The sequence below is a fragment of the Passer domesticus genome, chromosome 5 (assembly GCF_036417665.1).
Source record: "Passer domesticus isolate bPasDom1 chromosome 5, bPasDom1.hap1, whole genome shotgun sequence".
NCBI classification, from domain to species: Eukaryota; Metazoa; Chordata; class Aves; order Passeriformes; family Passeridae; genus Passer; species Passer domesticus.
This window is the reverse complement of record NC_087478.1, coordinates 46,079,483-46,104,353: the sequence shown is the minus strand read 5'-3', so window position 1 is coordinate 46,104,353 and position 24,871 is coordinate 46,079,483. Positions and strand designations below refer to the sequence as shown.

The following is a 24,871-nucleotide window of genomic DNA, read 5'->3' as shown; positions in this document are numbered from 1 at the left end:
TGGGCAGCCAGCATCCCATGGTCCTGGCAGGCACAGACCAGCCGACCCGTGCTGCATCCCCAGTTCTTGTTCACAGCCAGGCAGGGTCAGGCCCCCTGCTCCCCTCGGGGGATTGGAGACTGCTGATGCTCAGCGAGGCAGCCTGTGACTGACGCCTCCTTCCTGCTGTGAGGCCCTGGCAGCATGTAGCATCCTTCTCCTAATGTGGGAGATCATTGCTGCCTCCCTCCCCCTCCTCCCAACACAGCCTGTCTCTCCTAGAGGAGGGCTTCCCCCTTTCTCGGAAGATGGGGATGCTTACCTGTCTGAAGTATGTGTAAGGATCTGCACACCACAGTGCACATGGTGCAATATTCTTTCCTGACTCTGGCTGTTGAAAACAAGGCCCCACCAGCCATTTCCAGCAAACAATAAGTCTATTTTTGAAAGAATGTGGTAATTTGACTTCTTTTCCCGTGGCTCTGAATACGTTATCTTGCTGGTTTCCCTCTGAGCAGGTGTTCCCTCCTGTGTGGCAGCGGGATGTGCTGGTCCCTCCCTGCCGCAGGATGAGGATGGCAGGCCGGAGGGCTGAGGCTCGGCACATGGGGACGAGCCGCTGGATGCTTCTCCGGGATGCCGGAGCTGCCGAGCACATCGGCTTCCCGCACGCTCGCTGTGCCACACTTGCCAGCTGCATTCACGGGAGCTCGCTGTGGGCTGCCCCTCCGGTCCCAGCCCAACCTGGTAATTGATGCAGTAATCCTCTGGATTCCCTCATTAGCAGCCGCTAATGGCCGTCGCGTTAGCAATGAGCAGCGCGAGCAGCGCGATTCAATTAAGCCTCTAATAAACCCATTGTAAACGGCAGTAGCCGCGGAGTTCAAAGGCAGGATTACAGGAGCTCTTCCCAATGGCTTGTGACAGCAGATGGGGGGTGCGACTCGCCCCCATTAATTGACTCCAATGGACGGAACGACTTAGAAACCCACTGCACTGACTGGTGGGAAGACTAGGGGACGCGGGGAAGGAGGCTGTGAGTATTCCTGCCCCCCGCCCGGCAGAGCCCTCCCGTCCGTCCCCTGGCTCCAGCTGCCGGGAGCAGCGAGGCTCGGGGCAGGCAGCACGGACCGTGCACGGCAGAGGTGACTCCCTGAATTGCTCGAGAGCGCATCGCTGTTCCCTCGCACACTTAATTTGAAGTGACTTGGCAGGTGATTTTCATAGATAATTTGTGGCCTGTCACTCATCCAGGAGACACTGCAGTGAGCAGGGCTAGGCAGAAATGTCTCACTGAAAACTTCATTCCAACGGTTGTGGGGTTTGTTTCTTTGTTGTTTTGCTGTTCCCTGGATAAAAGTTGAAAGGATCTTGTAAAATTCCTTTTTGGAGAATGTGAGATAAGAAAATTTAAATATGAAAAAAAAATCAGAAATTGCCGGAATTGCATTAGAAAAGATTTTTTTTCTTTAGAGATTCTTCTTCACTACTTTATTCACATTATTAACGATGTGAAGATTATACATGCTAACATCATCAGAACTTATTTAAAAGCTAGAAAAAACCCCAAAACTGGAAAATTAAATAAAAAAGAAATAAAAGAACTGAATACATGATTTTGAAATGTTTAAGTGATTGAAACATTACCATGTTCTGTTTCTTGAGAAATATGGCATATTCATTTCAATTTATAATTGTTTTAATTAATTTCATTCTGCATTTGCACTAATTAGACCGGGCAGGGAGGTCACATAATAGGTCTTTGTTCTCTTGTTGGATGTGTGTGATTCCTGGAATCAAGTTTCTCATGTAAATCCTGACTACAGAGGATATAAAATCTCTCTTATCACATCTCCTTTAGGACTCATTTAAACGTTGCTGGTTCTGCAAACACACTCACGACTGGACTCATGTCCTAGAAACCTTATGAAAATGACCACAGGTGGGGTACTAACATGCAAAATTATTTCATAATTGAAATTGAAGTTTCCAGCGGATTTTTTTTTTTTTGCCTTCTCCCTCCCCCATGCTTTCTTTGGTTCTGCAGCCTCCTGGTTCTACAGCCTTCAGAGTTTGCATCACCTTGAAGACACACCTTGCATGAGCCATAGCTCAGGCAATCACAGCAGGGTCCAGGGCCACGTGCCCTGCCGGGCTCCCATCCTTTGTCCCGGCTCAGTGGCTCACAGCCCTGTTGTCTGCACCAGAAGGTCTGTTCTGGTGGAGCAGGGGTTTAACACCAGGGTTTGCCCAGCCACGGGCAAGGGTGAATCAGGAAGGAGCTGTTAGCAATAAAGGGTACATGGGCTTGATCTGCAGTCAATCTCAAATGCTTCTGAATCAACTGGACATTCTCTCTTTGCAACCCAGGGATTCCAATATCTCTTATGGGTATGGGATATAAATGCATCATCATGCAGTACTCCTTCCAGGCTTGATAATACAATTACGTTCTCTGGACAATTCCCAGTACAGAGAGAGAGTTTGGAAGAGCTGTTAGCACTTGGTGAACCTGTTCTGGCTGGGATTTCAAGGTAATGACTCCCTGACACCTCCTCTGTGTCCCCAGGAGAAAAATCTATTTACCACTGCATCTGACTCAGCCCAGGAATAACAGCAGCCTTTTATTCTCTGCCAGTAATGCCCTGGGCAACGCTCTTAACCTCCTTGTTGATGCATACAAATCTAAAAAGACTCCATAAGAAGCAATGCAAGTTTTCCATAAAAATACAAGGCCTGCACATAGCAAAATAGAAAGAGAGAAGGAGAAGAAAAGGAGACTGACAAGAAGGCAAGCTGGTCCAAACCCAGCAGCAGGAACCTCAGCTCCACTTGCCACAAAACTTAAGGACAGGTATAGTTCTTCTCACTCCCTGTGTGAGAAAGTGAAGCTATTCGTCTTTCATACATGCTCTCACGCTTCCTTTCCCTATCACTCCTATATTTACTCAATCATTCTGGCTGCAACAGTCTTAAAATTATTATTGGATACTCTTCTGGATTTTGAGGGACCCCTTTCTCAGAAAAATTCCTAGGCATGTAGTCCCTACATATTGAAATTTAGAGTTGAGCAATTTGAGGATGTTGAGTAAATTAACAAGAGCCTGAATAAAGATATGATTTTCTGTTAATGTAGAAATCCTGTTTTACAATTTTAAGGAACTCTCTAATCAAATACGTTCACTTGCACAACCATGTTCTTTCATTTTCTGTCAAATAAGATTCTGACTTCATGTATTGTGATTTATGTGGGCCTCACTGGGAGTTTGGACCTTAGCCTGTGTGCTTACCAACCTTGACCTTGGAGATCCTCAATGTATAAGCACCATTTGAATTTACTTCTCCAAATCCCTTTAATTTTTTTCATCACTGAGTGTACATGTGGCTGTCAGTCACATGCACAAAAAGCCTGCAATACAGAGGAGAGAGAGGTGCAGCACTAAGAGAAGTTCTCCTTGGGTTGGAAAAGCTCAGCGTGTTGTGTTCACCCTAGAAAGATGGTCTGGATGCAGCATGAGTGTATCAGAAATCAGGGCAGAACAGTTCAGGGGGCCAGGCAGGATGGGGACAAGGCGTAGGAAGGTAACTCTTTCTTAAATTATACCCTTAGAGTGCATGTCAGCAGGGACAACACTGAACAACTCTGAGTCGTAACCTTGCCTCTGGGTGCCTGTCACCACCTCCAGTTTCTGTCTTGCCTTTTTTCCTTTTCCCTTACCCTTACTTCCTGCACTCTTTTGTTCTCTTAATTCTTGCTTCTGAAGAACACCACAGCATTCATATGTAAATTGCACCTAGTGCTGCAAGGGGGAGTGTGTCTCAAGGAGATATACATGCCATCCTCCTCCCGTTGCATTTTCCACTCCTCTCTCTTGGTCTAGGGAAAGAGGCAGGGCTAGGACGTGTGCGGGATGGGGAGATCCCACGCATGGCCTCCTCCTGCATTTCCTTTGCACCTCTGCCTCCATGCTCCCTGTTTCTGCAGTTAGCAATTAAAGCTGTCATCTCTCATCGCGCCCACAGCGTGTGGGGTGGTCGGTGCTGCAGGTACCGCCTTGCACCAGGGTCATCCCAGGTACCAGTCTGTCACAGCCCAGAGCTGCAAGGCTGTCCCATTCCTTTGACACAAATGTGATGACTGTCATAGTGTCGTTGTTTGTATAGGTCTAAGTCAAGCGGAAAAATCACATACAGACACACACATGGAGTGATTTTTAATTTTTTATTTTTTTTTCCTCCCAGGAAAGGGATTTTCAGGAGAAGTCTCCCCCAGGGGACTGGAAACAGAATTTCTTCATGTGTAGGCAGTGTGCTGGCAGGTTTTTGTCACTTTCATTCACTCCCTAGATAGGTTACTGGGGGCTGAGAGCTACTGCTCTTCTCTTCCCTGTCATCTCTTAGCCAGATAATCAGCTTCAAAAATCAAAGATTTCTGTCCTGCAAGTCAATGGAGCAAAGCCATGTAGTACACCCTGAAAAAGGAGAAGAGATCTACCTGGACAGCTTTCCTATTCTGCTGGGTACTGACGCATTTATTCTCACCACACACCATGGTCCAGATTTAGCTTATTCAGCCATGGCAACCCAGCTGCCTGGGATCTGCGCTGTATTCCTCCCAGGCTGTGTATGACGTGTTCCCTCTGCTCTGCCCCTCCTTGCCCCTTCTTGAGGAGGAAGCTCTGAATTCGGCACAGGTTCAGGAACGTTTCACACCAGCCACTCACCCTTTCAGTCAGTGCTGCCAAGGTTTCTGGACTGAAATATCTGTACAGCTGGTTGGAGACAATCACCTTTCTGAGCCCAAGGGATGGTGGTGCAATACGAATGAGGTGTTGCTTCATGAGGATGCTGGCCTTCTCAGCAAGCAATACTCCATGCTGGAGCACTACAGAGGTGAGAGAAGCAGCAGGACCTGCAAGTCCTGCAGAGACCCAGGGTGCCATGATGGGAAATGATGAATGCTCCCTGGGATCACTCACTCATCCATTGGTAACATTAAGAAATCTGATGTTGATTATTGGCAACCGTTTTGACTTTTGTTGTTGCAGCTGCTGGTCACTGATGCATCTGATGGCGGGCCCCAATCCAGAATGCCTGCAGCTTAGGGGAGACTTCCCTTTGTGTTTAGCAGATTCTGGCTCGGAGGTGTGCTGCTGGAAAGAGAACACTGGACAGGCTGTGCTTTGGCTGCCAAGGTGGCTAACCCTGGTTTGCCTCTCTCCCTTGCTGCCCGTGCTGACAGGGCCTGAGCAGCCCTGTGGGGAACCTGCAGGATACAGGACTGATGCGAAAGGAGATGCACCAGGGGACCAATGGAAGGTGTGGAGGGATCTGAGCAAAGGATTTCATCCTGCAGTAGGGCTGAGATCAGCTTTTGATGAGTGGATGGGTGGATGCAATACAGCAAAGCCCTTTTCTCTGCAATGCATCTGAGTTAGCTGAATGAGAAGGAGCAGCTTTTTAAAGGATATTTCTCTGCAGCAAGGCTGAGCACAGTTTTATGGCTGGATGCAGAGATGGGGCAGCACTGGCTCTGGTTACACTGAGAACAAGGGAGGGAAGCAGGCTTGCAAGGAGATGTGATTCTTAGCAGTGTCAGGTGTATGAAATGCCCATTTATTAGGAAAGAAGCAGCAGTTTTATGCTTTTGATGTCAGCTACTGATTTACAGTGATTTATATCAACAGCTACAACCTGTATCTACATAAGATTTCTCACATGACTGTCAGGACTCTGTAGAGGAGAGAAAAAATGGTCTTAGGCTAAAATTCTAAAGCCAGAGAGCCAGGTTCTTTTCAGGACTCTGCCAAAGCCTCCTGTATCAATTTAGAAAGGTTGCTTTCAGCTTAGCCCTTCATGCCTGAGTTTCTCCATCTCTGAAATAGGGACAATAACACTTTTCATCTTCACACAGAGGGGTGGGTGATAGAAACTTCATGAGATGTGATTTTAAAAAACCCAAACCTTTAAGATCTTGCAATAAGAAATGCACAGCTCCTAGCAATAACATCCCTTGGGTGAAAGAGCACACCAAAATCTTTAGTAATCGTGCCTTGCTCTGGGCCTGTCTCCAATGAAGAGACACACTGTCTCAGTCTGGATTAGATAGATATGCCCAGGCCAGGATGCATTCCTCCAATCATTGCTATTTGCATGACCTGATACTTAAAGAAGTCCAAACAGACAGGATGGAGGCACAGCACCAACCACAGGGGTAGGGCTGCCAGGGCCCATGTATAGCTCTGATCTCTACTAGAAACTAGTGCGCACCCCTAACAGCCCCCTTGTGCCTGCAGAGTGTGTATTCTCCTCTTTCTATCAGAGCCCAGCACCTAAGGGGCACCACTGCTCCCTGTGGGAACTCTGACTGACAAACCCGACCCCTTTGCAAGGTGCCAAAGTATTGGAAAGGGGCTGTGTGTGTCACACAGAGTGAAGGTTGCTGTTTTCCCAGCCAGGTGGGATGTGGGAGGGGAAGGCTCTGTCTATAGGTCACCCCTGTGTCCTCCTGCTGGGATGTTTAATTTTATTTATTTTTTTAATGTGGTTGTGTTTTTTTAGGCCTCACTGAATAAATTAACCAGTTTGGAACACTAAACAAGATTTACTAAAACAGAGCCAAGAGAAGACATTTTTTGCTCACAATAGCCACAGTTGGACTTGCCCAGTATAAGCAGAGAAAATGAATGATTTTCCTTTACTGTGCCAGGTCCAGAGAGGAATCTGTCTTCTCATTTCAGGATGACAGTGAAAAAATGTGGTCAGTAAGAACAGATTTGTCGAGCTCAGCAGATCTTCCTTTATCTTAATGTCCAGATTCTGCCAGCCCAGAAATTACTTGTCTGAACCAGGCCTTTTAATTACTCCCTTTGTGCAGTTCTGGGAGAAGCATCCCAAGTTTAAGCTACTTGAGGGCATTCCAGCATGCTGCAGCTCTTACCCATGGTTGATAGGGTCTCCAGCCAAGAGAGGAGAGGCTGCTGGCTGCAATGAACAAGCAGATACATGTGTTTTGTCCCACGGTGGTCTGTGGTGAAGATACAAGTGTTATGTGATACAAGAGTGTTATGTGAGGCTGTGTTATGATGGAATTAGATAATGGTGTTCTACATAGCAATTCTCTCCCAGCAAAGAGCTGTGTGGCTCAGAGCACCATGCTGGCTCTGCATCATCAGAGGTGCTAAACAGATGAAAGGCCTTTAGTCCACATGTCTTGAAGTTGGCCACAAGTAGAAAATATTGATTTGTGGTGAAAAATTTAATTTCTAAATTAATTGAAGAAAGAGATCATTCTGCCTCAAGCTGTTCCATTTGCATAAGAATGAGATCACCTTAGACAAGAACAAAGAGACCCTTATACATAGTGAATCGTGCAAAAAACCCCCACAAATTAGCTGGAGGTGGGAGAGCTGAACAGCCACTGACAGGACAAAATTAGCTAGTCTGCATCGTAACTGTTATAGAAACAACACGGAGGAAAGAAAACAGACCTTTGAAGAAAACATGGGGTTTTTTTGCTCTGGAAAATAGACTCATGAAGTACATTTTGGCATACTTCACTTGATTGATAAATGACCTAACAAAACATGCAGCACTATCTGCCTGTCCCATTCTTGGTGTGGCACTCGCAGCAATTTGCAGAACACTTTAACATCCCCCAGCAAAGGTGTTCCAGTTTCCACTTTTAACCATAGGTCTATATATTGAAATGTTTATGTCCATGCAAGAGGCAGGTTTTAAAGTATCTCTGGCACATTGCCTGCATAACTTATCAGTTATAGGCATCTGATTTGGCAAATTTTACTGTGGGCTGCTGTACATTCAACCTTCTAGGCTATAGCTTTGCCTTTGCAATTCCCAGCAACAGACACAGGTAGAGGCAGTTCTGACCTCCAGGGAGCATCAACACAACCTGCAAACATTCCTGGGTGCACATGGACACTTAGCAGCTGGGCTGGGGTGGACAAGGATCCCCTGCCTCCTAGTAAATCCACAACTGGGATAACTCAGGAGCAAGCTTTTCTCACTGAGCCCATATGCTGCAGCCTCTTTCCCCAACACTTGCTTTGAACAAGCGCTTGAACACATGCTCAGCATGACTAGTGGATATGCTTGTCTCTTGTAAGGTCTCTCAGGAGCTCTGTGGCAGACCTCAGAGCTGGACCCAGGTGTCTGGGAACGGACCCAAATTCAGGGCTCTGCATCACTGGAGCAGACCAAGGTGACAGCTAGTAGCAGAGATTAGCTATGCTGCAGGCAGCTCTTCTTCATGTTTCTTTTCTTCATACACACACACACACATGCACACACACATACACACACACAGCCTCTCACCTCACATGTAAACTCTGATAAAAAACTATTCCTGGCTGCCAAACAAGCAAATTGCATGGGGATGGGGGAAAGGAAAGAAAAAGCAATGAAACATCAAACCCTTATATTTTTTCATGGCAAATGTTTGCTCAGCTCTTCTTCTGACTATGACTAAGAATACTTCATACTCAAATAATCCGTCACACTTAATGCTGTTAACTTTTCAATACCCACTGTACAACCCACAGAGTATACAAAACCCTTCTGGGATTCTTTATCATCACAGCAACAACTACAGAAGACATTTGTCCTGCTGGTGAAAGGCACTAAAATCACATGATCACCTAAAGTCCTTCCAGCCCTTTTCCGGCCATGAAAGATATAACTGATTCACAGGTGAGACAAAGCCTCATTGTTTCTCCCTTTATGTGGTTCTCCCTGGGAGTTTCTTTGTAGAAATAGTGTGGGTGGGGGTAGTAACCACTTCAGAGAGGTGGCAGGTGTAAAGGGAAGCAGTAGGGGACCCTTCAACTAATACCCTTCTGAAATCGTCTTTATTGGTTTTTTTTCATTGCTGCAGTCTCCTACATGCCCATGTCCTGGGGATAATTGCTGCCTCTGGAGCTGTGTTTGGCACCAGGAGACTGCCCTGGGCTGTGCAAACTGTTGCTCAGGGCTTGGGAAGCAGAGAAGAGAGGAAGGCTGCCACTGGGCATTTGGTGGCTAGAGAAACTGTTGTTGGTGGCTACTGGCTGCTCTTCCCAAGCCCTCTGACTTGCTGCTGTAACTGTGTGCGTGCTGGCTGCCTAGCCTGATCCTGGGTGAGGGAAACACATCTTGGGTTGTTTGGGAATATTTATCTCAGCTGGTTTATATGAGCAGAGCTGTGCTAGCGAGTGCCAATGATGCTTCTCTGCTGCCAGGTCTGGAGCATGGTGATTTCTTAGTCTTTCTGAGCTGTACCCACAGAAGTGTGCCCAAGTGCAGCCTTTGGGTGCCTATGGGAGTAACTGTGCCTTAACTCCATTCAGGAGCACACAGATTTGTCTGGGTGAGACTGCTCCTGCTATGTGTGAGTGTCCAGGCCTTGTCATGAGTGGCAAAACTTGCACAGGAGAAACTAGGGGAGTGTGTGGCTATTTAGCAGGTGAACATGCTGTGACCCAGCTGCACTGGTAACAAAAGCTGAGCTGACCCAGCTTAAAGACCTAAAGGGAGAAAATGTTAAATTCAAAGGCATTTTAGGATTTTCTTAAGTGTGAATACTGCTGGGATATGCAGGTGATGTATGGATCATCTCTGCTGACTGCAGTGATTCATCCAGTGATCCTATGCACAGGAAATCCATACACCTCTTAGATGCCAAAAACCTGCTGTGGCTTCACTACAAATCTGAGTGCAAACCCTGAATCCACATACTTACCTCAAAAAAGGGCATTTCACTAGCACTATCTCTTCCTAGTACTGACTTCAAGATTTACTTTAAATAGATTTAAATAAATGTTTGGCATGAAAGTAATCTTTGATGAGACAGACTGTTTGACAGAGCAAGCAAAAGCCTAGCTCTTGTTTTGCCCAAATCTCTAAGTCATGGGCCATTACTCCTGTTTTTTCTTTCCAAATGGAGTCTGACAATGCAGTGCTGTTTCCCTCATGACTGAGGCTGGAGCAAGCAGATGAGTGTGGGACCAAGCCTCACAAGGAGCTGGTCCTGCACCCAGGCACTGCCTCACTGCTATAAGGTCACTCTGACATCTACAGGACGCTCTGGGCTGCTCTCCCGAGCAGAGAATATTGAGGTCAGACCTGCAAGACCTGCTCAGGAAGGAGGTGCACCAAGCTCACTCTTGAGTCCTTTGAGAACATTATGCTCCCTAATTTAAGTGGGTCCTACAACTCTCACATACAAAATCTGTCTGTGATGTCCATAGGTGTAATTCATCCATAGGCTTCAGTCTGATTCATGCTATGAGAAGTCTCTTCAGACCTGAGAGAGATTACCAACAGATGCTCAGCTAAAGGTGAAGTGGGTCACTCTGGCCACTGAGGCTATATGGAATTTAATGGGAACCCAACAGGAAAGCAGTTTGGGCTGGGTCTTGGGTAGTGACTCAGCACAAGGGACAGGATGTAGGGAGCATCTGGATGTAGTAACTTTTTCAATCATATCTCGTATCTACATGGAAACCTTTAAATTTCTGGACAAGATGTTCACTTGACATAACCAAACCTGCAAGATCTTCTTGCTGAATGCCCAAAGTTAACCTGGGTTTTCAAATTTCAGGTTGTGTTTACTTCAAGCAGTAAACCTGGGAGCAGCAGGACTTATAGCTATCCAAATTGTTAAATGCAAACTGTTAGGTAAATGGTACAAAGAACAAACTATGTAGGCCATCCAAATGAGTATCGTTTTAGGACACTGACAATTAAACCATTCAAAGTTTAAAATATTCTGTCTGAATGAATAGGGAGATGTAATTCAGTACCCTTTTTTGCAGAAGGTGTGTTCAGGTCTGGCTCTTTACATTGGTAAAGGCACAAGTACAGACATTGTCAGGATCCTGTGGTGTTAAACATTTTTCTCATCCTGCATAAAAGTGACCCTTTTCACTCTCATGCTATCTCAGAGCACATATATAAAAGCTGCTAGCTCAGGTGCCCGCTGCAGGGGAGGGGAAAAGAGTCATGGAACAGGAACCAGAACAGCTGATACAAATTACCTCTCAAATTGGAGCAAATGCTCCCAGAAATGTCACCTATTAAAAGATCAACTAATAAGTTCCTGCTGCAGCCCAAATAACTCAAGAGAAAAAAAGATATTAAAATTCTGACAGTCCTCAGACGCAGGTTTTTTCTGAGCTTTGAATTCTGGGGTTTATAATTTTTGTACTTACTGCAATTGATGAGGCTCTGGGCAATATTTATTTCAAAACCTGCTGTATCCCCTTGAAAACCTGGACTTATCTGGAGAACAGACATGTGACTCCTTCCTCTTGCCAAATCAAGATGAGAACTATAGCAGATAGCCAAAGACTGCTGGATGCCAGGGCTGGGTTGGGTGCTTTGCTGTTTCTTCACATGCTGATTTAGTATAGGTTAAGCTGAAAAATGCAGTAAATGTCCCAATGCCCTGGAGCCTGAAAGAGCAATATGGTTTGGATGAGGTTACAAGATGAGCATCTCCTGGCTGCAAAAGCTTTAAAATAAGTATGGTTTGATTGTATCCTAATGGGTAGATTTAATTTTCTTTGAGTGACTCCTGATCACTTTTCAAAGTCCTGTGTGTAGTCATTGTGAAACCTACAACTTTCATAATTATAAATATTAGCTATTTTAAGGTTTATGGACTCTTCCTGTCACACATTTCTTGTTTTTCCTGAGGAAAGTTTACTCCTGTGGTTACCAGCTGTGAACTTGGAAGGTCTTTACCATCCTGGCACAGGTAAGGATCTCATTGGTAAAAAGATTTTTTAACTATTGAGTAAACCTATCAGAAAAGAACTAACTGATAAAGCAAACCTCTGTAGAGGCTTCTTAGAGCTAATGACAGTGACACCAAGGTTATAGAGTCCAAACTGGAGGTTGTAGGGTCCAAACACCACTTGAGTCCAGCTGGTTGATAGGATGACGTCTACTTGTGCAGCTCTTGATTGTAGCCTTAGTTGAGCATCTTCTGGTCATCTGCTTCCTGACTCGGGGAAGATGCCACTATGGGCTAGAACCAGGTAAGGATGAATACCTACTATCTGCAGGAGCCTGGCATGAGAAAAGCAGGTCTTCCTGGCCAAGCCCTCCAAGACTCCTTGTAAATCAGCAGTTAGCACCAGGTCCTATCATTGAGTGCTGAACAAGGAGTGATGTGTTAATGCCAATCATATCATAACAGAAAGCAGCATGTCCAGGTAGGCCTACAGTGAAGTACAACACATCCACACAAGGGTTTGTGGCTGGGCTGGGGATGGCACCCTAGCTGAGACACAGCAGCAATCTGTATCACTCATCTGGTAAGTAAGATAATTTTCTGTCTGCCCATATAATACTTGGCACAGATGTTGACACAGATCCCAGCTGTAGTAGCCCGGTGGCCTTTGGCTGCTGATGCAGGAGGATTCACTGCCGGGGTCAGACTGTCACCCACATAACCTAATTTTAAGTCAGTAGGGATATTCCTGCAAGGGTAGCAGTTGCACCTGTATGTTGCAGTGCAGATGTGTCTGTAATCATGAAAGGGTTGGAAGGAGAGGATTTTCTTCTCCTGTAGTGTAGAGGGTTACATGAATGGTTGTTTGAACAGAGTTACAGCTTTCTGTGTGGGTGAATTGCTGATGGTGTTTATTGTAAGACATTACATCTGGGGAGAAGTATCACAGTAGAGACTCTTCTGTCTCCTTCCAAGCACCATGCAAGGGAAACACTGCCAGAAGGTTAATACTTCAGTACCTCTGGCCTGTTACCTTCTCTGGCATATTCTGTGTAAGAGCAGCATTGACACAGACACTTGCAGAGCTACCTGAGAGGCCTGCTGCCATTGCACCCTTTGTTCAGTTCCAGGTGAACTGAAAGCCAGATTTCAGGTGAATTGCAAGTGGGGCTAATGCAAGTGGCTCTGGTCTTGTCTGACCTCAGACCCACCAGGTCACATAAACAAGATGAATTAAGACATAAGTTTACACATGAAAAAAAGAAGTATTGTTTATTCAACACAGTATGTAGAACAGGATGCTACACTTTTTGTGTTTTAATGGCTAGATAAAATTGCTTTTGCCCTGCAGAATGGTGGCCACTTGCCTTTCTGATGTTGTATGAACAACAGGTGGCCACTGGAACTCTATTGCTCTCTAAAGCTTTTGTTCTGGCTTTTAGACAATCTGTTGCACAAATAGTTGACTATGTTCGGGAGCTTCCTGGGAAGCTACCTCTCCTGCAATCTCCTAGTTGGATTATTCTCAAGCTACCATCAAGGAAGTCTTAATTGCCCTGTGGCCAATCTGCCAGTCCTATAAGGGTGCCTTGGTGATCCTAGTGTGGCACATCCTGGAGGGAACAATGCAGTAGCAGGGGACATCCCGCACCATCTTTGAGATGACTACAGGGTTTGTACTCCTGACTGGGAAAGAATTTTGACTAGTCATCTGGGGAGATGCAATTGTTTGCCACACTTTTCTCTCCAGATCCTTGCCAGTACAGGAACAAATAATTTGTTCTCTCTCTCTGTAGTGATGCCTTTGCCAGGGGCAGAATAAAAGGAAAATAACAGGGTATATGAAGCCAAGAGGCAGGAGAGTATCTGTGCTGTGCCAGACAAACCAACCCAGTACAATATATTAGGGGAGGACTAGAGCCAAGAGCTCTAATCCACAGTAGCTGTGATGCACCATGTTTCCAATGCCTTGTACAAAGACATCTCTTCTTCAGATCAGCCTGCTTCTATGGAAAAAGAAAACTGTCAAGTCTCTCTGTAGTCTCTGTCTTTATAGTCTCTATAGGGACATTTCTTGAGGAACATAGTTCTTTCTGTGAACATTAAGCCTCGAAGTTGGCTGAATGAAGGGTAGAGAACAAGGTCGTGGCCTTCTGCTCCCCTCCCCTGACACTCTCACTTGACTGACACTGTGAAACTAGATGCTAATAAATCAGCAATCAGCCATGCCCTTCTGAATAATCTCCCATTCTCCTACATTATATCTTCTAACATTGGTGACTTCATATAATTTATGCTAGACAAGGGAAGGTTTGGAATTCATGGCCTATAGGAATGCAGGCTCTTTCTATGCAAGTCTCCCCTGCATCTGAAAGAACTCTGCCTTAAGTAATTGTTGCCCTGATTTTAGGATTACTGCTGGAATAAGTTAAAACAGACAAACTGAGCTGCCTGATGCATGGCAGAGGGGGCTGGAGCCATGAGGTCTTTGCTTTCGCCTGGCTGCGCTGATAATGTTTTACGCAGGCAAACTGTGCTAATCCCAGAGCGGCTGGAACTCTCGCTGGGAAGGACACTGCCTGCCACTTCTGTATAATGGAGATGGAGTATTTAGACACACGCAGGCTTACATAATTTTCCTGACTAAGTGACTTCCTCTTTGATAATGTATAAATCAGATGTACCTTAAATTGCCGTCCTGTTTTCATGAAAGCCTGTGCAAAGCCGTACAAGCTGGGAATAATGATCCCTTGATAAATGAGGGAACTTAACTTTCCAGATAGGGGGGAAATGGTACAGGCAACATTCTCATAAAAGGCGAAGAAAAAGCCTTCACAAAGGCTCACCCAATACCCCAATACTGGTTTTGGTTATGGTGCAGTCTTCCCATGGAGGAAAATGATGTTTTGGCAGGGATGATTTCTGCCCCACTGTCTTGGAGGGGAGGCAAATATGTGTGCCTAGTGAGTGGGAACAGCAGTACTTGCTGAACCATGACATGGTGTTAAGCTCTCTGTCCTCTTCAGTGAATATCTGCTGGTTTCCATCAAATTCTCACAGCTGTAAAAGGATGGATTTGAAATCTGATGGTGTATGGGCTTAGGGAAACATTGATTGGTGTGATGAACATCTGGTCAAATGACACACAGGCAGAGATGCTGCAGTTTTCTACATAATATTCCTGCAGAAGAGGTCATACTTTATCCAAAGGGAGTTGTGTTTGAGCCAGTAATGCGTCCATAGGTCTCATGAGTTTAATTTGTAAAACGTGTTACCAGACATTATAAAAAGGCTGCAAATTGATGCCAGGCTACTGCATTTGTTGAGCTTCTCTGGGAAAAGGGCAGCTGTCACCAGCTTCCTGAACTCATCTCCAGCATGGCAACGGTGTCTGTTGGCAAAGATGGTGGCTTGTCACTCTCTTCTGTTTCTCCTGTTTTGCCTCTGCCTGTATTGTTAACTCCCAGTGAGAAAGGTGAAGGAATCTTTTGATGTAGGTTTTCTCTGTCATATTTTGGAAGGCTCACTGTGTCTATTTCGGATCTTGCTCAGATGTAAACTAATTGTTTATCTCTTCACTGGTGTAAAGCACGGGGTTTTATGGATGTAGAATCAGTTCTTTACAACTCCTTAGGTAGAAGGCTTAATCTTCTCTTAAGAGTAGGGAAAGGCACACAGATAGAGCTTCAATGACTGACTAGAGGCCTAATTATGAGTAGAGAATAAGCTTGAGATTAAAAATAAGGTTTGAATTCAGCCCCTTAATGAACAGTCCTAGATCTTGCTGCCTCATTTTATGCAAATGTACAAGTAGCATATATTTTACACAACAGATTCATCGTGTTGACTCATCGGAAGGAAGAGAAAAGGGACTGTTTCTGTATTACCCACTATCTGCCTCTTGCGATGCACTTTCCCTGTCTTTGCATGTTGAGCACCCTCCTTGCTCTGGTCTCAAAGTACATGTGTGTACTCATGAAGACAGATGGAAGTCTGTGCAATCACACTTCAAAGAAAGGGGTAAAGGTGGAGAGGGAAGGAGGGGATTCTGGCAGGATGGAGCCAGTTGAGGAGTCTACTCCCTTGTCCTGGGAATGGCACAGATGGGAACACTGTCTGCCAGAGCCTGGACTGCATGTTCTGGGGAGAAGAAGAAAGCCTATAAATTAGGATTTCTTCTTCTTTCTATTTTAACATTTATTTATTTGTTCTTCTCTTTCTTTCCCCTCATTCCTCCCTGCCATCAATGGCAAAACTAATGGCATCATGTCAAAATCTGTTAACGCATCTGCTCTGCAGGTTCAGGTTATCAAAAGTATTAGCTAAGCCAGTCTGCAAACACTTGGTGAACATCTGTCTGCCATCACACAAAATACTCTGGGTGGCAGGGAAAATTAATAAACCTAATTGGTTATGAAGCGGTATTAGACATTGACTAATATCACGCTGGAATTCTTCCAGTGTCCCCAAAGCTGTTGCACATACTCTCTTTGTGCATGGACCATGACTGTAAGGGAGTCTAGGAGTGACTTGCTCTGGATTTTGCAAGTCTTAAGTATTGCTGGTTGATGGCATTAATATGAAGCTCCTGCTCTGATATTGCACCCTCTTCTCTCTAATGATTCCACTGGTAATGGCAATGGGTGACTTTCTCCAGTCCATAGATGTTTCGAAATTGGTAGTGGGCATGCTTTTTGTTTCTCTCACTAAGAAAGTATACACTGCCTGTGAGCATTTTTGCCAGGAGTGGCAGACTCCTTGTTTTTCTGGGTAGTAGATCCAAACTGTGACTCCAGTGTAAATCCTTTCCTCCCATCTCCCCTAAGAAATAAACTGCAATTATCCAGGCTGAAGATAGGAGAAGGATTCATGAGATAGAAACCAAAGATGAGGTATCTTTTTAGCAAATCGATAGATTTCTGAAGAGTTGAGTAGCACAGTGAAAGCTGTTGAAGGATTGGCAGAGAGGATTAACAACATGAATCTATCCAGCACGAGGCACAGCCACTTGCATTGACTCAGTCTCCTGGCTGCTGCTAAAAAATCAGAACAAGATGAGATAAAAAGACATTCCAAAACTCTCTCCCCTGTGGAGGGTCATACATGGTGGCTGAAAATCTGCACTCCACAGACTGCACTGCAGACCAGGTTTTTACTGTTTTCTGACCTCAGTGAACCATGGCTGCCTCAGGGAAAAGGGGATGTAAGCAGCATGAAGAGGAAGAACTCCCAGGGAAATTGTGAAACAGCAGTCGTGAAGAAGAAGCAGCTGTCCTGTGCTGCTGAACAGGGGATCCTACTGCATTAACTCGTTTTCTGTTTCTGGATCACCTGAATGAGTTCACTTTCTCAATCTAAAGCAATCTGAGACTTTCTTGCTAGATCCTCCAACCTCTTCTGTGTGGTTATGTCCCAGGTTAGTGACCAGTTCCTCTTTGTGATCCAAAGCATCTTGTCTCAGTCTAATGGCCTAGTGGGAGATGCTAAAGAATCTTTGCTTTCTCCATAAACTGGAGATAGGTGGCAACATTTTGATCCTCCTCCATTTGATCTCCACCCAACCTTCATAGCAGAGGGACTGATCCTGGCAGGCTCAGTCCCATACCTGGCAGCTCCAGAAATGATGCTCAGGCTCCATTAAGGTGTTTGCTGTGACATTCCCTGCTTTTGTAAATAGACTAAAAACACTGCCCCTAGACTGAGACTGGTTTTTAGATTTGCTCTCAGCATCCCTTTGGTGGCTGCAGCATCCCTGTGTAGCATCCTTGTGTGATAGGCCATTCCCCACTGGAAGGTTGCTAAGTCCTCAGGAGACAGCACTTTATGGTCAGCTCCACAGAAAACACTTGCTTGTTTCAAGTTTTGCCAGAGCTTATCAGTGCCCTGAAACCATAACTGCTCCTACTCCTTCCCCTCAACACTGGCTTGCATGCTGGGAATATCTCTGTTCCATCTGGCAGCCTCTCCCACGGTCCTGGTGCTCCCAGTCTCCTTGTCAGGCTGAGCACATAGGGCTCTGCTCCCCAGGTAGTTTTGTTCCTTGCCCACCTGAGTGCTGACGCTATGGTAAAAATAATTCTGCAAGGAAATGAGAGCACTGATTGGGATTTAAATAAAATTTACATAAAATTCTGCCTTGAGTACTAATTAATTAGGTGTTAAAAGCCCCTGAAAAAGCAGAAAGGGGGGCTGGTCTGCCTTGCCACATGGGGAGAAGCTATTAGGAATCATAGAATACAGAATCATAGACTCATTTAGATTGGAAAGGACCCTTTAGATAAAGTTTGACTGTTAACTCAGTACTACCAAGTCCACCACTAAACCAAGTAAGTTCAAGTGCTTCAATCCATATAAATAAATGCCTCCAGGCATTTATAAATCCTCCAAGGATTGTGACTCCACCACTTTTCTAGGCAAGCTGTGACAATGCTTGACAACTCTGTTGGTGAAAAATTTTCTCCTAATATAACAAGGAAAAAGAAAATCCAATCTAAACTTCCTCTGTCACAACTTGAAGGTGTTTCCTCTTACCCTATTGCTTGTTACTTGGGAGAAAAGACTGACTCCCACCTAGCTAAAACCTCCTTTCAGATAGTTGTAGAGAGTGATAAGGTCTTGCCCGAACTTACTTTTCTCCAGGCTAAACATCTCCAGTTTTTCTTACCTGAAACACATTGGCAGCCACAGCTGAGGCTGTGGTCACCAACACTGTGAGTAGCCCAGAGGAGGAAGATGGGGAGGGAGCAGTGTTAGTTGCAGTGCTGTGCTTCCCTTGACATGTCTTTTGCTGCAGTAGTGTTCCTGGAGCTCTAGGCTTTATGGCTCTCAGAACCCCACCTGTGACCCAAAACAGAATTGCAGCCTTCAGCTGTGCCAGAGGAGCCCAGTACCACAGCTGGCCCAGATGAGAAAAGTGAGGAGAGAAATGCTGGGCCAGTGCTGTGCTCCCCTTGGCATGCTCTTTCCAGCACCAGTGTCCCTACTGCTGTGATGGGGAAGTGCTTCCAGCCTCATTTGGTGGTGTCTTGTCCACTACCCAGGCAAGTGCCACATAAAGGAGAGGGGCTGTGTACTTCAGAATGCTCTCTGGTAGTCCCTCGAGGCAACTTTTCCCCATCTATTGCAACTATTATAAGGGGCAAGATCTGCTGCTTGTGCTGACTGACTGGTTAATTAAGCAATGACATGTACCAGCCTGGGTGACACCAACAATTAACTTGTTCTTCATACTGTCTATCTAATTTAATCTATCTAGAATTTTATAGAATGTTCATGGCCAGGGAGAGGCTGAGGGTAGGGAGGCCTTTTAAATTTTACTGCAGTTTATAGTGCTGCCAGAACCCCTTGGCCACCATTAGAAAATGTGTCACATAAATGGACAACCAGGAATTCTCAGTTGCTTGAGCTATTTGAAACAGGATTGAACGAGCTTGTTGTGTCAGAGAGAACATTTGATTTTTCCTAGACACATATTGGACTTCTCATGCCCCAGCCAGTCCTCAGAAAATTTCAATGGGCTGGGTTATGAGGCTTCCTTCCTCAGTAGGTCCTTACTACTCAAAAAAGTTCTGCTGTGTCAGACTGGTTTCTCTGCTTTCACGATCTTTCAGTTTGGAGGATGATGGAGCAGTTTTGATGCTAATGGGTGTCTTCATGGAGGCTGCCTGCCAGGTCAGCTGCACAGTTTGTCTGGTTCCTGGCCTCTCTGGGAGATATCCCTTTTTCCTCTTGTGCCCACCTGTGCAGCAAATCGTCTTTCACTCACACAGAGGTAGGCTTTCTTGGTCTATTGGCAGCCTACTGGTTGGCTTACTCAAAGCAAAGAAGACTTGTCTTCCTGTAAAAATTGAAGGTTTGTCCCAAATTGGACATTCTGCCTCCAATAGAATTATAAGTATTTAAGAAATCTCCAGAACAGAATTTTCTCAGAATTTTCTTTCCATGCCTAGTGGTACTCTTAAAGAGTGTAACAGGCTGCTGTGCAAATCTGGAGTTAATACTTTATGTCAGTCAAAAACCTGTCCCTGCTCAGCTTTGATAGCCAATCTCTTTAAGCTTTTTTTGTTAATTTTTCGGAGAGGTTTGGAGCTCACAAATTCCACAGGCAGAAGAGAATCCCCTTGTTGTGCCATTAATTTTTCTCCACAGCTGATCATTAAGTACATGGGAGCTGCAATAAGCCTCACTCTATCCCAGCCTTGGCATACACTACATACCTTGAAATGACAACAAATCTCCATATTGGAGTCCTTTTTCATCCTTTTCATCACCCAAAACCAGTCATATAGATTGTGCAAATATTTTGCTCAAATCCTCTTCCCCAGCATTTCTCCCTGTACACATCTGTGCCCCCTAATATTTTGAAAGTTCCAGTCTCCCTGGCACAGAGATGTGCCTTTATGACTTTTTTTTGTGTATGTAACAGAGGGAGATCTGTCCTTGTCAATGCCTGGATGTGGACCTTTCAAGGAAAATTAAGTGGGTAGCCACCCGATGGTGGGCACATAGTGGATTACCTGAGCTTGGGCCACCGCATTTCTGGAAAAGATGTGAACAGAGGTCCTCATGGTTTTTTCACTGCTGTTGAGGTTAATTCCTCTGACAAATTCCAGGTGACATTACATGCTGCTTATCTAACCTCTTCTTTGCAGCAGCACTTGGCTATTACTCTGTTGTTTAGGATTTTTACCAGAATGGTAATGATGCAAGGCCTGGGGAACAAAGTCTAACAATCCAGATTAGAGTTCTTCAGTGCTGGATGCCGTCCAAAGACAGGAAAAGCCAGCTGGAGACTGGTTTCCTGGTTTCTTTCTTTCTTTCCCTATCCCAGTTCTTAGCCCATTTCAACTTATTTAAATTGCAAGTTCAGGCTGAGCAAGTGCATAGTTAGCATAGCAGGCTTCATATAGTTTTGGAAAATATCATTCTTCCTGGAATCTCAGATGCTTTCAGCTTCCATTTTTGGGTTATGTATTCTACCTTCCAAGTGAAGTGTAAAAGCAGAGCTGCTCTGTTCTGAGTGGATATTGAAGAGCTCACTGTATCTTGTTGTTCCAGGAAGAGTTTGTCCCTTTCTAATGTCCAGATTAATTTTGTCCTAAAATGCACAACAACCCGACAGTCTGTGTAGTGTTGCTGCCATTCTACTGATCACTGCTTCAGGGGTGGACACCATTTGCAACATGAATTTAGGATTAATTTGTGTGGATATGAAGCTATGCCAGAAAAGTAACATCTCTCCACAACTGGGTGACATGATCTGTAACCAAGGTGGGGTGATTGAAAGCAGCTGTGTCTGCATGCAGTATTCTGATTTTACAGTGTGAAATAATGTCTAGCCTTCTGGATCTTTGGCAAGGTATCCAGTCAAGATCCAGGGCTCATTTTACCTCTAGTCTTACCTTCATCACTGAAATGTTTGAACCCTGCTCAATAGTATATTATGTTAGAAGCTTGATAAGCATATCTGTAACTAAAGAGGTACATTTCTGAAGAGAGGAAATAGCTTTGAAATATGAGTACTTAACTATTTATTCCATGGTTTCATCAAATGGGAGTGAACTCAGTCTCTATTTCTGTTATATTTATCTTGTATCAGGCTTATATTCAATGTTTATGCAGGTGTCAGGACTTAGAAAGGCTTTACTCCTCCTGTCTTCTGTATTTTCTTCCTTTTCCATCATTCTCTACATCTCTGGAGACAGTCATAGCTCAAGACAGGATGCAGATCACAAAGTTGCAGAGCTTCAGGTACCTTTGATGTGTTCTGCTTACACGCTCAAGATATTTGCTGAGCTTATTCATTTTCCTGCTAGATGTCTGAACCCTTTCTAGGCCTTCTCTGAGGAAGGAAGCATGCTGCCTCCTAGCATCACCTGGGAATTGTGTTTAACAAATTACAACTTAATGCAGAAATCCACAACAATGACAGCACTTATGCTCTGTCTAACCTCTTCTAATACCACATTACATTGGCATAATATGGGTCATAAGTTTGTAATAGTTTGGTGAAGCATGCTGCAGACCCTAAACTAAGCAACGCTTTTGTGACTGACTGTGATGGCCAGGCAGCAACTTCAGTACCACAGCTGCTCTGATTTATTCCTATACAGAGGAGAACACCTGCCCAAAGCTCCACATTGACTGAGGTCAGGATACTCAGAATAATATCAGTTCTTCATTGCCGTACTTCCCAGGAGATCTTAGCTGTAAATGTAATTGTTTCAAACTTTTTAGTCATATCCCCTGTTTCCTAATGTTACCTGTTTTTCTTATCTAGAGAAAAATCCATATATTTCCTCTCAGTGATGGTGAACAGGGAGAGTAGGTGGAGTGATATAGGCTCATTGCCGACAAAAGAGTTGCATTGTATTTGATTCATTTCAGCCGTCTCCTGTCATTCTAGTGATTGCAAATGAGCTAACTTGTTCTCAACTCTATAAAAAGTCTCAAAACTACTTTAAGTTCTTGGGTGCTGCTGGTTTTGATTTATTTTGTTTGTGAATCTAAGCTCCTTCTTCACGTGTGTTCTCCTACATGTCTTTCGGGTTTAACGATATTTTGAGTAAGATGCTTTAACGTTTTTTAGGGATTTCTCCTGCAAAGAAAGAAATAAATCACTCTCTCATACATGTGATAAATTCAGTATTCAGAGAGTAATTCTTCTAAAACTGAAAACAGCCACTATGTTTTGGGGGCAAACCTGTAGATTCAGGTTGGAAGAAAACTCAAGGGGTCATTTAGATCTTGTTCAGGCAGAGTCAGTGACCTGACTTCACCTTACTGTCTTATAGACAGTGTTGCCTTACTGTAATGCCATCTGAAAAAACACAGAAATAATAATAATATTAAACAACTAAACACAAATCCATCAACATTATATGCAATTTTGAAGCACTGCCACAAACATGGACTTTTTTCTCTGCTAAAATACAAGCAATATCATCTGCAAGTGCTAAACCATCATGTTCCCATTTGCTAGCACATTTTTCTAAAAATCTCTTGCATACAACAACCACTAGTTTCAGTCCAGATCTGGTTATGTATTTTGAGTTGCTGGGAAGTGCTGGGGGCTGAGTACAGGGAGCTCTGTGTTCAGAGAGACAAGCTATGTGCAGCAAATGGCAGCTCTGGGGAGATGGTGCAGACATCAGTACTTAAGGACCCACATCCAATACAAGTAAATTTGTCTCAGATATCCTGGTCTGTTAGGCACCTGTCCTAAGGAGTGGAGGAATAAAACCATCTTTCCTGAAGTCAGTGGTCTCACCTCTGCACTGCCATGGCTGCCAGCACAGCTCCAGCTATTGGATAGGGTCCAGGGATGGAAAGAAGCTGTGGTGATCTCATTCCTGCTCTCAGCTTCTACTGTGTGCAGGGTAAGTCCTTGGGAGAAGATTTACAACAGTTTGTAGGTGCCTGCCAGGGTCATATTGATATCTTCAGAAACTCCCAGGCACCCAAGTACATCAGTAAATATGCACCTCATTTAGTCCCTCACAGCATGATCCTGAATTTATCTGTAATGAGAAGCTACTGGACGCCTGCTGGGACACCACTCTGGGGAATGGAGCTCTGATTAAACCCAGAGGACCTGAGTGGCAAATGACAAAAATGATGCAGTTCTGGGAAACTGAACTCACCAGAAACCTTTCCCACCCTCACTAGCAAGATGTCTTACTCTGCCAGGGTTCAGCCCAGCTGTCCAAACAGAAAAAAAAAAATCAACCTGTCAGATTATTTTTTTACTTGCTCAAATATGGATTTACCCTTTCCTCCCTTCCCTCTCCCCCTCTTCCTAATTACTCTGGCCTGTAGTCCAGATTTGACACTGGTCAGCCAAGGGACAGGTTTTCTACACATCCACATGTCTCTTGGTACTGAAGTCATGCTGATGAACTCTGTAGCAGGTTACTGTGCAGTCAGAACATACTTCTTACAGACACAAGAATCACCAATGAGTGAAGTAGCTTTACTTCAGCTAAATATGCCATGCATTTAAAATGTCTGTCTTCTATGATAGGATCTTCCAGGCATAGTGATGGAAGGTGTGTGGGCTGTGACTATGCCTCATCCAGAGATACCATAGAGATCTAACTGAAACATTAAGAGTTGAATGGGATTGGCATGAACAGCACCAGAGGACATTGCAGGAGAACAGGAATGACAGCTGTTGATCACACCTAAGCTAGAAGACCATCAAGATCACACCACATCTTGCAGATTCTCAAAACACCCAGACTGGGAATGACGCAGAAGACAGACTGAAGCCATTAAGAGGTAAGATAAAGGACAAGCCCCAAACCATTAAAGATATACAGGTAAGGCAACTAAAGAGAATCTTTCCTATTAATTCTGAAAGGTGGAACCAGGTGAGGAGAAAAGAGATCACAATCAGTGTGAATTCTTAAAGTGAACAAAAGACAGATCCGAACCCAGCCTGGCCACCTGCCTGAGACAAACTCTAGAGATGTGGTGACACATTATATTATGTTCCCTGCCCCCCTGTCTTTGGAAGGAGTCCTAGCTGGAGCACACTGGCACACACTTGTTGGTGCCTGAGAAGATGCAGACATGAAAGAATGAGTGTGAATGAAATCAGGGGTGTAGAATAAAATCGTCTCCTCTGATAAGGTCTCTCATTCAACTCTGTTGCATTAGTTGAGATTTGTGCAAGATCAGAGCACTCCAGTTCCTAGCAAAGGAGTCAGTGTGAGCTAAACCCTAAAAGACGCTCTGCAAAAGAAATACAGAATATTCACATGCAGCTTTGTGAAGGTAGGTGTGTGTGCTCCAAAGCCTGTGGTTAAATTAATTCTTAAAGCTCCTCAATTTGACACTGCTTTCTTCTCCATAAAGAATGTAACTGAAGGAGGGATAATTTTCTCTCCTCCTCTGCTTCTTTCTTTCTTTACCACCTGTTCCTACATATGATGTCTTCTGCTATCAAAGACTATACATTCTATATTGAATGAACAAGCCCTGATGCAGGGCTGTAGTCCTGAGGCAAAGGTGTTCAGGGAATATTAAGAAGGCAGGCTATGAATGGAGACAAACTCTATATATTATATAAATCCTTCTTTGTCTTCATTTCCCTATAAATTCTGGCTCTAACTCATGTGTGAGATGTAAGACATCTGTCAGATTGAGCACTGCTTA

The 24,871-nt window shown here is 44.5% G+C and overlaps 1 protein-coding gene across 4 annotated transcripts in view; it reads left to right on the top strand.

Moving 5' to 3' along the window:
* Positions 1-4,654: 4,654 nt before the first annotated feature.
* Positions 4,655-24,871, top strand: part of GSG1 (germ cell associated 1) — a 109,049-nt gene continuing 88,832 nt past the window's right edge. Inside the window, exons 1-5 of one of the 4 annotated variants that reach the window (XM_064419960.1) lie at positions 4,668-4,872; positions 5,028-8,688; positions 11,679-11,734; positions 22,925-23,091; positions 23,736-23,992. Coding sequence is in view for 2 of the 4 variants with exons in the window: in XM_064419959.1 (XP_064276029.1) it covers positions 4,804-4,872 (69 nt within the window). In the remaining 2 variants the exon portion in view is untranslated. Of the gene's footprint in view, positions 4,873-5,027; positions 8,689-11,678; positions 11,735-22,814; positions 23,092-23,735; positions 23,993-24,871 lie in introns of those variants that run through there. The other 3 variants (XM_064419964.1, XM_064419963.1, XM_064419959.1) reach the window with 3 other exon arrangements.